The following is a 14,226-nucleotide window of genomic DNA, read 5'->3' on the forward strand; positions in this document are numbered from 1 at the left end:
AATTTCTGTCTCCATGTTTCATTTAAAGACGGTCACATCCGATCTTCATGCTTCCTGTTTGAGGTGTCTGCGTTTCATGTTCATATAATGTCTTTTAGGTTTTTTTTAACAATACAGTGTAATATCTAGAGTAAAACAGAACTGACCCCTACAGTTTAAAGTTTAACACAGTATTGAGCGGACTTTTTTTAATTAAGGTTTTGCTGAAGATCCCAAGTTCAGATGAAGCAACCGTTGAAGAGCATCTAAATCTGTAATTTATAGTCCTGAATTTTCTATTTTTCTTCTCCCTTGTACATATAATGGAATATATGCCTATCCTATTGTTTTGATTTCTTTCCTTTCATCCACTTCTGTACCTTTTTTTCTAAAACAATATTGTTTTAGATCTATGCTCTGTCACTGGATATATTCTCATAGTTTGTTCTTACATTAAGTTTTATTGCCTAAGCATTTGTGCTCTAATTTCTGTTACCAAGTCTGTAAGACATTTCCCCCCTATATTCATTTCTTGTATTATACATAAAATTTGCAGTCATGACTGACTACACCATTTAACTCACCTTCATTAATGTTAAAGGGGATAGCACTTTAATTGAAAATCTCCAAAAATTTCTGGACAGCAGCAGTGATCAACACCTTTTGCGTGGCTGACAAGAAAAATGAAAGTTTATTTCTTCAAATTTATATGTTGCCTGACTCCCACAGAGATGTTGACCTCAACTAGAGGAAAACAGCTGTGTTTATACAACAAGATTAACCTTAGTTTAGTCTGTTAATCCAATTTTCTGTACTTACGTTAAATTAAAAAAAAACCCATCACAGGGTGAATTTGCAAAACATCCTAGGCTGAAATGTGTTTAGTTTGTCACTGTGTTATGCAACTATAGTCAGAATTGTGGGACCTTCCCAGAGTTTCAGGTAGGAAATGTGGAGAGCAGAGCTTCATTTCTACTTCTGGGGATGGACGGGTATTAAAGTTGTTTGTATAGCTATGTTCTCAGCTTCATATGCTCCAGAGTATGTTCTTGGTATCATACCTGAAGCTATGCATATCCCTAATAGGTACATTCACATTTGTTCCTGCATGCTGGGTGGTGGTGGTGGTTACACAATGCTTCAACAACCCTTTAATCTACCATGTTGCCTTCAGCCCTCCTTCCTGCTAAGTGGATTACTCATGTTGCAAACACATAATCAAAAGAGGACAAAAAAACCAACAACGATCTGGTTTCAGAGAAAGTATTTTTTTTTAATTTTTCTATACAAGGACAGAATAGGCAAAAAGAAAGTTAAAAGGCCACTTACGAAAATAGTCTCGCTCATCTTCTGAAATCTTAAGAGAAGGGTTGATTTCTTTCCCTTTTCATCCCCCTGTCTTTGTTTGCCACCTCTAGGGTGACCCAAACGCCACAATGTGGCTCCGTTTCTCCACAATACTGGAGAAAGAAAGCGGGCTCTTTGCAGCTCTGCTTGGTCAAGCGTATATAAGCTGACTGGTGATCCTCCTGCAGCCCATGGGATCGCTTTCTGCTTGAGTCTTATGTAAACACTGTAGATTTTGCAGAGAAGGGCCTAGCCGAAGCCAGCAGTAGCTCTTGTTTTCAAATTGCAGAAGGGATCCCTAAGGAGCAGGAATCGAGACAGCCCAAATGGCAGGAGCTGACTTACTATATAAAAAGAAAGGGCTCATTAGAAATCAGAGAGGCTATATCGCCATCTGTGGATTCGGACCAGCAAGCCCTAGACAAAGGGAAGACTTTGATCTCACAGTTGGCATCACAACAACCAGTTGTGGACACTTTTGGCGCTGAAGTTCAGTTGTTCACCAGAGTCATCCTGGGAAAGTTCAGACTTTCTTGTTTTGAGTCCTTTGTCAGTTAGTCATCCCAAATAGAGATTCCCCTGCAGTTCTGATCAGTCTTCCCCAGAAATGGCTCCCAGATGGTAGATGGGAGAACAAGGCCAGCTTGCTTTCCATCTTGGCCCTCGGAATGGTCCATGCTGCCTTCTAAGAAGGTTAAGACGAACATCCACCTGGAGACAGTCTCAGACTGTTGAAGCCCACAATCCCAAGGCAATAATCAGTAAAGGCTTTTTGTGGGGAAATGTGGGCAGGAAGATGGTCACACTAGTTCATCCAGGAGAATCCCAATGTTCTGGTGAGGCTCTGAGGGACCCGCTATAGGTTTATTGCACATGGGACAAACACATCGAACTTCTAGCCACTTCACAAGGCACCTGCAGCCCAATTGGGGGTAGGAGTGTAAAGAGACGGGGAGGTATAATTTGAAAATATTATTAGCTTAAATAACATTTCAAGAAGACCCTATAGCAGCAGCATCTTCTTTCTGATTAGCATCCCTTCTCAATTTTACACTTACCTGGGCCAACTGACGTTGGGCCACAGCCTATCAAAGTGCTCCTGCCCATCCCAAAGACATATTGCTGACACATTAACATTATTTTGTCTGAAAGGCTAAATTATGAGGGTACTGTATTTATAGTTTTTTTTCTTGGTTGTTTTTTTAAATTTGCAGCAGCTTTACTTAATTTCCTGTTCTCAAATATGTTGCATTACAATTCCCTAAGCCTCAAGTTTTGGAAGTCAATTTACAGGTTAGATCAGATTTACCCAGCATCAGTAAATGGCTGCGCACAGAATGTAATGTTACCATTTTATTCTCTCTTCCTTATATCGCTATCCCAGGGGGGAAAAAAGTATTTAAATGCTCTAAACATCAGATGCCATATTTACTTTGAGATGAATACCAATTCAGTATTTGCTTTTTCAGCAAAGAAAATCTGTGCGGTCAGTCAGCAAAATGTAAAGAGCTTATTAATTTGATTAGATGATTCCTAGAAGTTAAGGATTTATTTAGCTATATTTTATTCATAAAGAGATTAGGTCCTTGGTGCTCACTGCGCTTGGTTATTTTCTTGCAGACATTTCATTACCAAACTAGGTAACTTCACCAGTGCAGAGAGTACTGCAAACCACATATTGCAGCCCTCTAGTCTAGAGAAATAGGAAGCTAACTTTGAAGAAGGAATGCAAGAATAATTGAGTACAAATTTGTCTTGGGAAAGAAGAGTAGATGAGAAAGAAATTCAAGATAACCCCATCTTGATTCTCTTTAATATACAAAAGGCAGAAGGAAATTCTGTCACTTCAAGATTTGGTTATGACACCTAACAACAATAAAATTTATTTATTTTATTTTATTTTAATTCCATTTATATCCCGCCCTTCTCCGAAGACTCAGGGCGGCTTACAAGCTTAGCAGTAGCCTTCATTCTATGTATATGCCTGCTTGTTAGGGCTTTCACACACCCCAAGCGGCATTATTACAAAGTCAGCTTAATTGCCCCCAACAATCTGGGTCCTCATTTTACCTACCTGGGAAGGATGGAAGGCTGAGTCAACCTTGAGCCTGGTGGGACTCGAACCTGCACTAATGGCAGGCAGCTGGTGTTACTTAAGGAGGCATTAGCCCACTGCTCCACCAAGGCTCTATATATAAAATAGAGTTGTAGTACTCCTTATAGTATTTTTTTCTCTCTGATGTGGCATATTTCAAAGGGCTGAGAAGCCTTATGCAAAAATTGGTCAAACAGATAACTGAAACAGTCATATTTGCACATGAACTGTTGAATTAGGGGCAGGTTTTTTGGTCCGAAAAGAAAAGATTTTTAAAGGTCTTTCAGCTTAGCAGGGCCAACAGCAAGCTAGTCATGCGATTTAACTTTCGATGGCCCAGAGACATTCTTTAAATTACAGTGCTGATGGCTCTGCATAAGGCAGCTGCACATAACTAAGGTTTCCCTGTTGGAACATAGAAGGTTTGTGATAAAATAGGCCCAGCTTGGCTATAGCCAGAAAAAAAATGTTCAGGAAACATGCTATCATTTAACTCTTTTAAGTTTTCCCAGTGCAGCAGGTGCTGGAATTTCAGAGACGGACCAACTCTGTTACCTCCTTGGGACAAAATTCCACTGCACATTCTTTGGGACTGCAATATGAGAAAAAAAATTCATAGGAATAAGGACCGAAGGTGAGAAAGTGGGCAAGATAAATAAGTAAAGCTTTGAAGACCTGGCTTTCCCCCCCCAAGGGCTGGGATAAGAGATGATATGGCTTGGCGCCAGATTTTTGTTGTTTTTAATGTGTTTTATTTTAAAGTTTTGTTATGGTTTTTTATCATGTTTTTACTTTTGATTGGGAGCCGTTCAGACTTGGTTATAAGATGGGGAAGGAAGGAAGGAAGGAAGGAAGGAAGGAAGGAAGGAAGGAAGGAAGGAAGGAAGGAAAGAAGGAAGATCCTAAAATGAATTTGCAACTCACTCTGAACCTGCTTTTAGTCCAGCAATTACCCAACATTTTGTTCCTTTTAACAAAAGAGACAGGAGCAAGATTTATTATAAGAGGTGGACATGCTCTGGTTAAATCTTCCATATCTGGACTTTCGTGTGAAACCAGGTAAGCTGAAAGCAACAGCCATCCATGCTGGTTTCAGACGAGGGTGAACTGAAAAGCCCCTTCCCCAGCTGCTGTTGTCAGTAGCATGGATATCAAGGAGAACATATGATCTTGCTAGTAATTAAATCTAAGCATGTTTGAGCCTGGTATATGCTAAGATGGGAAGCATCCGTTCTGGGTCACTTTTAAGTTCTGTTATGGAGAAGAAGTGGGACACCAAATTAAAAACAAAAAAACTGGATTATTTCATCTTAAATCTGTGACCCTAGGGCAGGGGTCAGCAACCTGAAACAGTGAAAGAGCCACTCGGAACCGGTTCCCTCACAAAAGGAAAAACTGGGAGCCGCAAAAAATGTGTGCACATGCGCATACATGTGGGCATGCGCAGAACAGGGTTCGACTGAAGAGTGGAGCCAAGGCGAGATATGCACCTACCCTGCATATTTGAATTGATTGGTAGAAATTTTTTAGTCCCACTTTTTTTTTTGGGACTGCACATGGCAGAGGACTGGGAGCCGCAGGAGACAGCTGAAAGAGCCACATGCGGCTCTGGAGCCACGGGTTGCAGACCTGTGCCCTAGGGGCACAGATAAAGCTCCAAATGGCCTTAATGACTCTCAGAAAGAGCGCCAATGACCAGATTTATTTTTTGTTTATTTATTTTATTTTTTATTCCATTTATATCCCGTCCTTCTCCGAAGACTCAGGGCGGCTTACAAGCTTAGCAGTAGCCTTCATTCTATGTATATGCCTGCTTATTAGGGCTTTCACACACACCCCCAAGCGGCATTATTACAAAGTCAGCTTAATTGCCCCCAACAATCTGGGTCCTCATTTTACCTACCTCGGAAGGAAGGCTGAGTCAACCTTGAGCCTGGTGGGATGCGAACCTGCACTAATTGCAGGCAGCTGGTGTTACTTAAGGAGGCATTAGCCCACTGCTCCACCAAGGCTCATTGCAAGGAATATAAATCCTTCCATTCTCCACCATTCAGCCAGAACTGAAGGAGTTTCTTGGATGAGAAGCAAAATGTCTTTAAGGAAAAACAATGTCCAGTTGCCCTTTTGAAAAAGCACCCCTTGGGATAATCGTGACCTGGATGACTAAGAATCTCCATAGACATTTCACCCTAAAAATATTGGTTCTAAATTGGATCTGCTGGACATACGCAAAACGTGAACCTGTCCTGAAACAGAAAATGCAGATTTGTATTCTCTTAGAGGAGAGCTGGGCATTTTATGGCCCTCGGCCCACATCTGGTCCTTTGACTCTCCCTGCCTGGCCCGTGAGGATTGCTTTTATTTTGAAGGATACTGTTTTGTTTTAATTTATGTATGTACATGGATGCATATCCATGCACCTTCACAGCCCTACTGGTTCATTCCTTCACAATAGTCCCAGTTCCTTATACAGCTCCTTGGGAAATTAATGGTTCACCCCTGCCTTAGAAGAACATTTTTTCTTCTTCCCTGATCCAACTTGCCCATCCTTCCTACTTTAGAGCTGAGTCCAAACGCCTCCCCCCCCAATTCAAATGAACTCTGAAGAAAAAATAGGCCTAGGCCTAGATGTTCTTGGCATCAGTGTTTGCTTCAGGCTTTTGGCTACAGCAACCTGGCACAGTTCCTGAGTGTGATGAATTAGCTCTGATAGGTTTTTATCCATTTAATTCAGGTCTGTGCTTAATCTCCTTCCCCATTTGCTCTCCCTTGGCTCAAATATCTCAAAAGACAACAAATGGCCTCCCTCTTTGTCATCCCAGGCGCCCACCTCCTCTTCTCCACCACGGCCATGGCGGATGCTGAATGAATACTGTGGCTGCTTGCCAAGATGAGAGGCACAAAGCAGCTTTTTGGGGCTGTCCTTGGCATCTACTCACTTTCTGTGGAAGGCATGTTGGCATGGCAACACTCCCAGTTCATCTTTCACTTTAAAGTCTTCCAGGCAGACGGCACAAGTCTGCTGCGGAGAAAGAGGAGGAGGAGAGAAGGGGCAAACATCACAAAGCAGGAATCAATAAAGGAGAATATCTGTAGCTCAGGGTTGAAAGGAGGAGGGGGTCCTTGGTGCTCTCTCAGCTTGGTGGTTCTCTTGCGGACATTTCATTACCCAGGCTAGGTAGCATCATCAATGCTAGTCATAACAGAGACTAGAACTGATGATGTTACTTAGTTTGGGCAATGAAATGTCTGCAAGAAAACAACCAAGCTCAGAAAGCTCTGAGGACCCCTCAAAGCAGGAATTACGCATGCTTACCGGTTGTAGATTCCACAGCAAACTATCAATACTTTTGTGGGAAACAGAAGGAAAAGCTTGGAATGGGAGGGTTATCAAGAGGCAATGTTCTGCTGAGTCATTTGCTTCTAATCATGATTTGTTGGTTGCAAAATTACTTAGCTCACAGTTCAATGTTCCTTGGCTATCAAGACAGGTCAGCATTTATCTGGGCTTATTCAATAGCATCAATCTACAAATGTGTCTTCCACAAGCCAGAAACTATCTTTGCATTCTATAAAACTACTTGAGAATGTGGGGTTGTATAGATCTGTTATAGCCCAAATAGTCCTAGGAAATTGTTTTGTACCGTATTTGATTATGAATCAGCATTATCTAATCAAACCTTTCCCAGTTTGAACGTCCAACTAGTTTGGTCATGTTGGTTGGGTATTCTGGACATGGCAGTTCCAACATGGATCAGTTGGAGAAGGCTAGTGGATTCCAGCATACAACAATTCTGGAAAGTTTCTGGAAAAAGATTTTCCCTACCATTTACCATCTCAAAGGTTGATTAAGGTATACAGATCTAAAGTAATTTGCAGTAGGTAGTGGTAATAATATGAATCTCTCACCTCCTAAATTATCCTGCTTTTATGGGTCATCAGAAGATCATTTTTTTGGACAGACAATAACAGGCATTCGGTTTCGGAGTTCAGAAAAAAACCCGACCCTGGGTTCAGAATCCTTTAAGGCCTGTGTTTACCTAAGCTTTTCAGGTGAAGAAGCAGTAGCTGTATTTGTACAACACTTAAGCCCGATTAGTGTTAACCTTGATTATTAATTTTGCAACTCAGTGTGTTCTATTAGAAGAATGTATTGGGAAAGGCTAGAAAACAGGTTAATTCAATAACTGGATTAAACAGGCTGTTCAGATAACCTATGTTTCTTGCAATAGAGTCTCTTTGGTGGGGAGAGCAGATATCTTGTAAAGGAATAACACATATAACCTGGGTGTAATCTGCCTGACCCTGAGCTTTCTGATCTTTTAAGCTAGAGATGCCAAAGTGTGATCTTTTTTTTGTCAATTCTCTCAACTACATACAATTCTCCACTCAACTATAGCAATAGCACTTGGATTTATATACCACTTCACAGTGCTTTAAAGCCCTCTCTAAGTGGTTTACAGTGTCAGCCTATTGCCCCCAACAATCTGGCTCCTCATTTTACCAACCTCGGAAGGATGGAAGGCTGAGTCAACCTTGAGCCAGTCAGGATCGAACTGCTGGCAGTCGGCAGAGTTAGCCTGCAATGCTGCCTTCTACCCACTGTGCCACCACGGCTCATGTTGTCAAGTATGTTGGCATGTTGGGTTTCTTCTTCTTTTTTCTGCTGTGGATTTTGCTTTGTTAGCTGGTCACTAAATGGAGTGATAGAATCGTACCATTGGAAGCGGTTTTGAAGGTCTTCTAGTCCAACTCCCTGTCCAGGTCAGAAATTTTCAGACTATCCCCCGACAAATGTCTGTCCAACTATTGTTTGAAAACCAGGGTGATGGAACACCCATGATTCCTTGAAGCTGGACCTACTGCTGCTTAATAGCTCTCAGGAATGTCCTCCTTATATGGATCTCACTGCATAGATAGTCCTCGAGTTTTGACTTAATGGAACCTGCTCATTCTGGTTGTAAGTCACAACAGTAGTAAAACATTGCTACCATTTTACTATGTTTTTTGCGTTGTTCATTAAGCGAATGGGGCAATTGTTAGCATGAATTCCATGGTCCTTAAGGAAACCCATTGTTTGCTATGGTGCGTTCCCCCCCAAACAAAACAAAACCCTGGAAGTGTGTGCTAGTTTTTAGCACAACTGTTGTAAAATGCTTTTCATCTCAGCCTGCATGCTGCAAATGGCTATAGATGTGGTTGTGTTGAGCCAGGTACCTGCACATCTCATTTTTCCCTATTTTAAATGCGGTGCCATACATTTCTCATCATTGAACTACATTTTGCTGGAAAGGACTCAAAATTAAACTCTTATTAAAATATTTTTGAACCTGTTTTCTGAGAAGTTAACAATTGCCCCCAGTTTGGGGCCATCTGCTGATTTGCTAAACATCCCTTCTCTCTCCTAGTCTCACATTAAAAAATATTGTACGAGTAGGACAGAATCCTGAGCTAACCCACCACAAAGCTGTCTCCTGCAGACACATATTTGCATAACCACACCTATATGTGTTTGAACTGTAAATACATGAAAGGACATCTTGCGTTCATTATTGCTGAGAAATCAACTCTTTTGACTCATCGGTGGGTTTACTCACCCCATGTAAGTTTAGCTTTCTGGCATCACCTTTCAAAACCACCTAGAAGGAAGGAAGGAAGGAAGGAAGGGACTAGATTAGGATCTGAACGCTGGTGCTGAATGACCAAAACAGCTAATCCCCTTGAACATTGCAAAGACAAACAGCGGCAGCTGCTAAACCGCAACAGTTTTGGTTGATGCAGAAACCGCAACTCAACCAGAGGCAGACTTTCCGAGCTGGGAAGATCCGGCCCAGGTGATACAATTCTTTATATTTGCATGAGTAGAGTTTCTCACTTTCTCAAGCCTTCTTCCCTCCAGCAGAATCCATGATTTTGATCTTGTCCTCACACTGTTCTTCGGGCTCTGTTTTGCAGCATAGCTGGTTGCAGGACAGGTTGCCCCTTCCCCAAAAAAGGATGCATGAGATTTCTTGTTCTAAGCCAGCAAGATCATTTTATCGATGTTCTAAATTTTAAACGGTGTTTAATCGTTTCTGCATAGTCAATATCAATGTCATAATTCCAGGAGTTGTAATCCCACTATGTCTGGAAAGCAGCAGAACGTACTCCCTTTACTGTAACAGGTAGTCTACAAAAGCTTCAGAGTTTCCTACATATGATAGATTAGAGGGCAATTGCATGGCAGGGCTTAGTGCTTCCATTTAATGTCTTAACACTGATGCAGAGTTACAATCAGGAGCTCTGAGAAACTTGGTTTATTCAAGTAGAGTTTCTTGGTTTATTCCACCAGAGTTCATGTGCTTTGATATGTCTTGCAGGATAGGTCTGTATAAATGCAACCCCATAACATCAGGCTGATATAGATGGCTTCATGCTGCCGGGTATATAGCTGTCATGGTCTAGAGCCAGGGGTCTTCAAACTTGGCCCTTTTATGACTTGTGGACTTCAACTCCCAGAATTCCTCAGCCAGGCACGCTGGCTGAGGAATTCTGGGAGTTGAAGTCCACAAGTGATAAAAAGGGCCAAGTTTGAAAACCCCTGGTCTAGAGCGAAGCCTAGGTGGGCATGTTTCAGAAACTCATAGGATGAGCATGAAGCCATCTATGCCACTCTGCGTTCTAGTCTTGCCTCAGGTGGGAAAGTCAGCTGGGTAACTTTGGGCCAATCACCAGGAGACTGTGAGTTCTAGCTTTGTCTTAGTCAAGAAAGCTGGCTGGGTGAATTTGAGTCACTCTCTTTTTCAGCCCAACTCACCTCAAATATTGTGGGTGTTTGCCACCTTGAGTTATTTATAAAAATAATAAAAGCAGAATATAAACAAACAAGCAAATAAACAAATCCCAGGCGCCAACTGCATGAGGAAGATCCGAATATCCAGATGTTTTTAAAGACAAATGTGCAGCGGTTTTTGCATCTCAAAATTACAAACAGAACTCTTTACATTGTGCCAAGAAGGTGACATTTAAGGCTTCTTCCTTCACTCGCTTGAAAACAAAGCCTTTCTCTTGAAAAAAAAAAGAGGAAAACGACTCAAATTGCTTATTTACCTCTTTGTATCCAAATCTTTCACTTTGTGCTTGATGCCGAAGTTTGCTGCAGGGGAAAAAAAAAAGGAACAATTTTAATAACCATCAATGCACATCTCCGATTTGCCTGATGTATGAGGACAGTTCTTTTTTTTTTTTGAACTCAGGATTACAAAACTTTTTTTGTTGTTGTCATGCTGCTAAAGATGGAAACAAGAGCTTCTTTGGAATTTGCCGCATTTAGATTGTGTGTTTTTGTTTTTGCCTTTGAAAACTTTGTTTCATATGCTAGCTAGGAGGTACCAGCTAGCCTGACGTTTCTATAATCCTGGCAAGAAGTTTTTGTTCCAGTAACTGACGATTTTGCCATCTGTCATGGAAAATCCCTAAAATATATATCCAGTCCCACCCTGCTCTTCAAAAGCTACTTTCCCCTGATGGCAAATGTTGCTGAATGGATTACAGTTTTCCTATAATGACAACATTACGATCCATTGTGGGTTTAAACATCCTATTAAAACATTTTTGTATTTTTAGAAAAAAAAGGAAACTCTGTTCCTCCATTTAATAATAGTACACACTCAGCATGGGAAAGACGATCCCTGCTTTATTTCGACTTTTATTATTATTCCATATTCATTTTGCCTTATTTAATCCCAATTCTCAGAGCAATTGCTCACTAATAAAATCAAGTTTATAGGCAAATTATACAGGAATCATCATCATGGATCTTATAAAAATTGCCGGAGAAAATGTTTTCGGACTGTGGCACTGTAAACATAATGGCTAGATATACAACAGAAAGTGAAAGTTGTGAGAACCTTTCTTTCCCCTTCAAGTCAGGAAACAGACTCCAAGGGATAAATCATGTTAAGCAAAGGGAGAACCAGAGGAACTACAGATCACAAGAGCTTATAGCACAGGTGATCCTGTTTAGTGACCCTTGGCAGTTACAACGGCACTGAAAGAAACGACTTATGACCATTTCAGCATCCCTATGGTCATGTGATCAAAATTCAGATGTTTGGCAGCTGGCATGTATTCACGATGGTTGAAGTGTCCCAGGGTCATGTGATGCCCTTGGGTGACCTTCTGGCAAGTGAAGTCCACGGTGAAACCAGATTCGCTTAACAACTCTGTTACAGTGATTCACTTAACAACTGCGGCAAGAAGGGTAGTAAAATGGGGCGAAACTCACTTAACAAAAACGCCTTGCTTAACAACAGAAGGTTTGGGCTCAATTGTGGTCATACGTCAAGGGCTACCTCTATATTGTAAATGCAGTTGATCATGACTGCAAAGTAGCAGTCTATGGCTACTATTTACACCAGGTCTGCTCCTAGTTCCACTAAATCCACAAACCCTGTGGTTCGTGATGGGAAAGCAAAGTAACAAAACAAAGCAGGAAGTGGCTGGAACATAACACATGTTTGTCTACTTATATTTGCACCATGCTCATCTGCTATTAGTAGCAGCCTGCAAGACCTCAGAAGTCAAAGAGTTTTATGTTTATCGTTAAGGTTGCAATATTATTTGCATCCATTTATATGGCTAATAAACCATGAAATGTCAGAGCTCTAAGAAGGAGCATATACATCTACAGTATGTATTGGCTATACAGGTAGTCCTCAAGTTACGACCATAATTACAGGTAGTCCTCAAGTTACGACCACTGCTAAGTTTGTAAGCCGCCCTGAGTCTTCAGAGAAGGGCGGGATATAAATGGAATTAAAATAAAATAAATAAATAAAATAATGGAGCCTGCCCACAAGTAGAATTGGTGATGGTCATAAAGGGGGTTGGTCATGTGACCTTTTTTTGGGGGGTAGTGGTGGTTAAACAAATGCCGCAGTTGTTAAGCCAACCCATGATTTGCTATGGAGCAGTTTTACTGAAAACCAGAAATAAAGGCCAGTTTTTCAGCAAAACTGTCCTAAAACACGGTCATGTGACTGCAGGATGGTGCAAAGGGCTGTAAATGTGGCCTGGCTGTCAAATGATTGCAGGGGATAGTGGTGACCATCAGAACTTTTAACCCAAGTCGTAAGTAACCCCCTCCCCCAAGTAGATCCTTTGGAACTTCAGAGGGTTGCTAAGCAACTTTTTGTAACTCAAGGGCTACCTGTAACCTGGGAATCTCATTGCTCAGGGGTATTTTTTTTGGGGGGGGGGCAGCTCAGAAGTGCTATAAATGCCACCAAACAAACAAAACAACATCCAGATGGAGAGCAATTGCTACAAATGGCTGGAGCACCAAAGGTGCTTTTTTCCCAAAAAGGCAACTGGACTTCGTTTTTCCTTGAAGACGTTTTGCCTCTCATCCAAGAAGCTTCTTCAGTTCAGCTGAAAGACTGAAGAAGCTTCTTGGAGGGGAATGGGAAAAAAAAGGAAAGTCCAGTTGCCTTTTGAAAAAGCACCTTTGGGACAACCAGGACCTGGATGACTGAGAATCACCACAATGGCTGGCTGGAGTAGTTCCATTAAGTTTTAAAAAAGAAGGTGGTTGATGTTCACCTCGATAGCTTATATAGCATCTGGTGCATGGATTATCCCTGCCCTCCCGACATGATGGCTAAAGATGAGTCAGCAAGAATTTGGCTTTTCTTCAGTTTTACGCTGCCAGAGTCAGCTGCCACGGGGCAGTTGAAGCTTCCAAGTGTGTTAACGGTGAGCTCGGCATTTCTTCTGCTGCTTGAAAGTTTGGGTCAATGCTTAAGTTAACATTATGCAGGGGACAAATGTCCATTTGCTGCCGAGGAAGACAAGCCAGTTGTTCTGAGCTGCGGGAAGCAGAAAATCGACTCTGAATCATCGTTCTGTTCGGCGTGGACAGAGATTCCTTTGTGCCCAAGCTGCACAAAACCGGGATCAGGGGCAGGAGAAGAGACAAAACACTGACGCTGTTGATATGGCTGCTCAAGAAGAGCTTATACTATTGCTCTGTGAAGCTGCAGGATTGTTGAAGGAAATTTTAAAAAAAGAGAGTGCAGACGAAAAGCTGCATTCTGCAGCTTTGGAAAGAAAAGCTTTTTTTTGGGGGGGGGAAGTTAAATGAATAATCTAGATGAATAATCTGATGGTTCATCCTGAAACGGACCAGTAAAATTCAGAGGAGGTGCAGGCAACCTTTCCCCCCCCCAGTAGAAAATGGTCTCTTTAACTGGCTTTTTAGCTACAAATGGCATGTTTTAGCAGTAAATGTGATGGGGATAGAGTGGGGCCACCAGAGTTATTTTTGGGGCAGAGATGGGAGGTTGCCAGTGAACTTGAGTAGTAGGATTTTGGGAACGCTAAGTGTAGCCCCAAAGGGATGAGCCCATGGAATTGAGTTCGAGAAATACTCAAATGATTGTTTCACTCAACTCATTTCTTTTGACAGTAACTGCACTTTTCAGAGTCCCTTTTCAGCTTGTATTTCCCAACCATACATGGAGGTCCTGGGCATTAGATTTGGCACCTTTGTATGCCAAGGAGATGCTCTGACTTACTGCCTTCTCACATCTAAAATATTAATCAGTCCACGAGGAAGGATACAAGCAGCAATAATTGGTTTACTTAGTGTTAAAAGGGTTACAAGTGTACAATGAGGTGTCTAGTGAAAAGAAGGACTAGGCACAGCGGCCCCCAACCTTTTCTATACCCCATACCTGTAGAACACTTCTGATATATTCTCACACCCTTTACAAAAGTTCAAAATAACGACAACGAATTATTCACATACACTATAATTTTGAAAA

General features: G+C 41.6%; 1 protein-coding gene across 2 annotated transcripts in view; it reads right to left on the minus strand.

Moving 5' to 3' along the window:
* Positions 1–1,192: 1,192 nt before the first annotated feature.
* RNF122 (ring finger protein 122) overlaps positions 1,193–14,226 on the minus strand; it is a 29,387-nt gene continuing 16,353 nt past the window's right edge. The window contains exons 3-6 of one of the 2 annotated variants that reach the window (XM_081334168.1): positions 10,511–10,556; positions 9,019–9,060; positions 6,361–6,440; positions 1,193–2,241 (exon numbers count right to left, since the gene is read on the minus strand). In XM_081334168.1, the coding sequence (XP_081190294.1) occupies positions 2,127–2,241; positions 6,361–6,440; positions 9,019–9,060; positions 10,511–10,556 (283 nt within the window). In that variant the 3' untranslated portion in view covers positions 1,193–2,126. Of the gene's footprint in view, positions 2,242–6,360; positions 6,444–9,018; positions 9,061–10,510; positions 10,557–14,226 lie in introns of both variants that reach the window. The other variant, XM_081334167.1, reaches the window with a different exon arrangement.

Source organism: Vipera berus (genome assembly GCF_964194415.1).
Source record: "Vipera berus genome assembly, chromosome: 8".
In the NCBI taxonomy this organism is placed as follows: Eukaryota; Metazoa; Chordata; class Lepidosauria; order Squamata; family Viperidae; genus Vipera; species Vipera berus.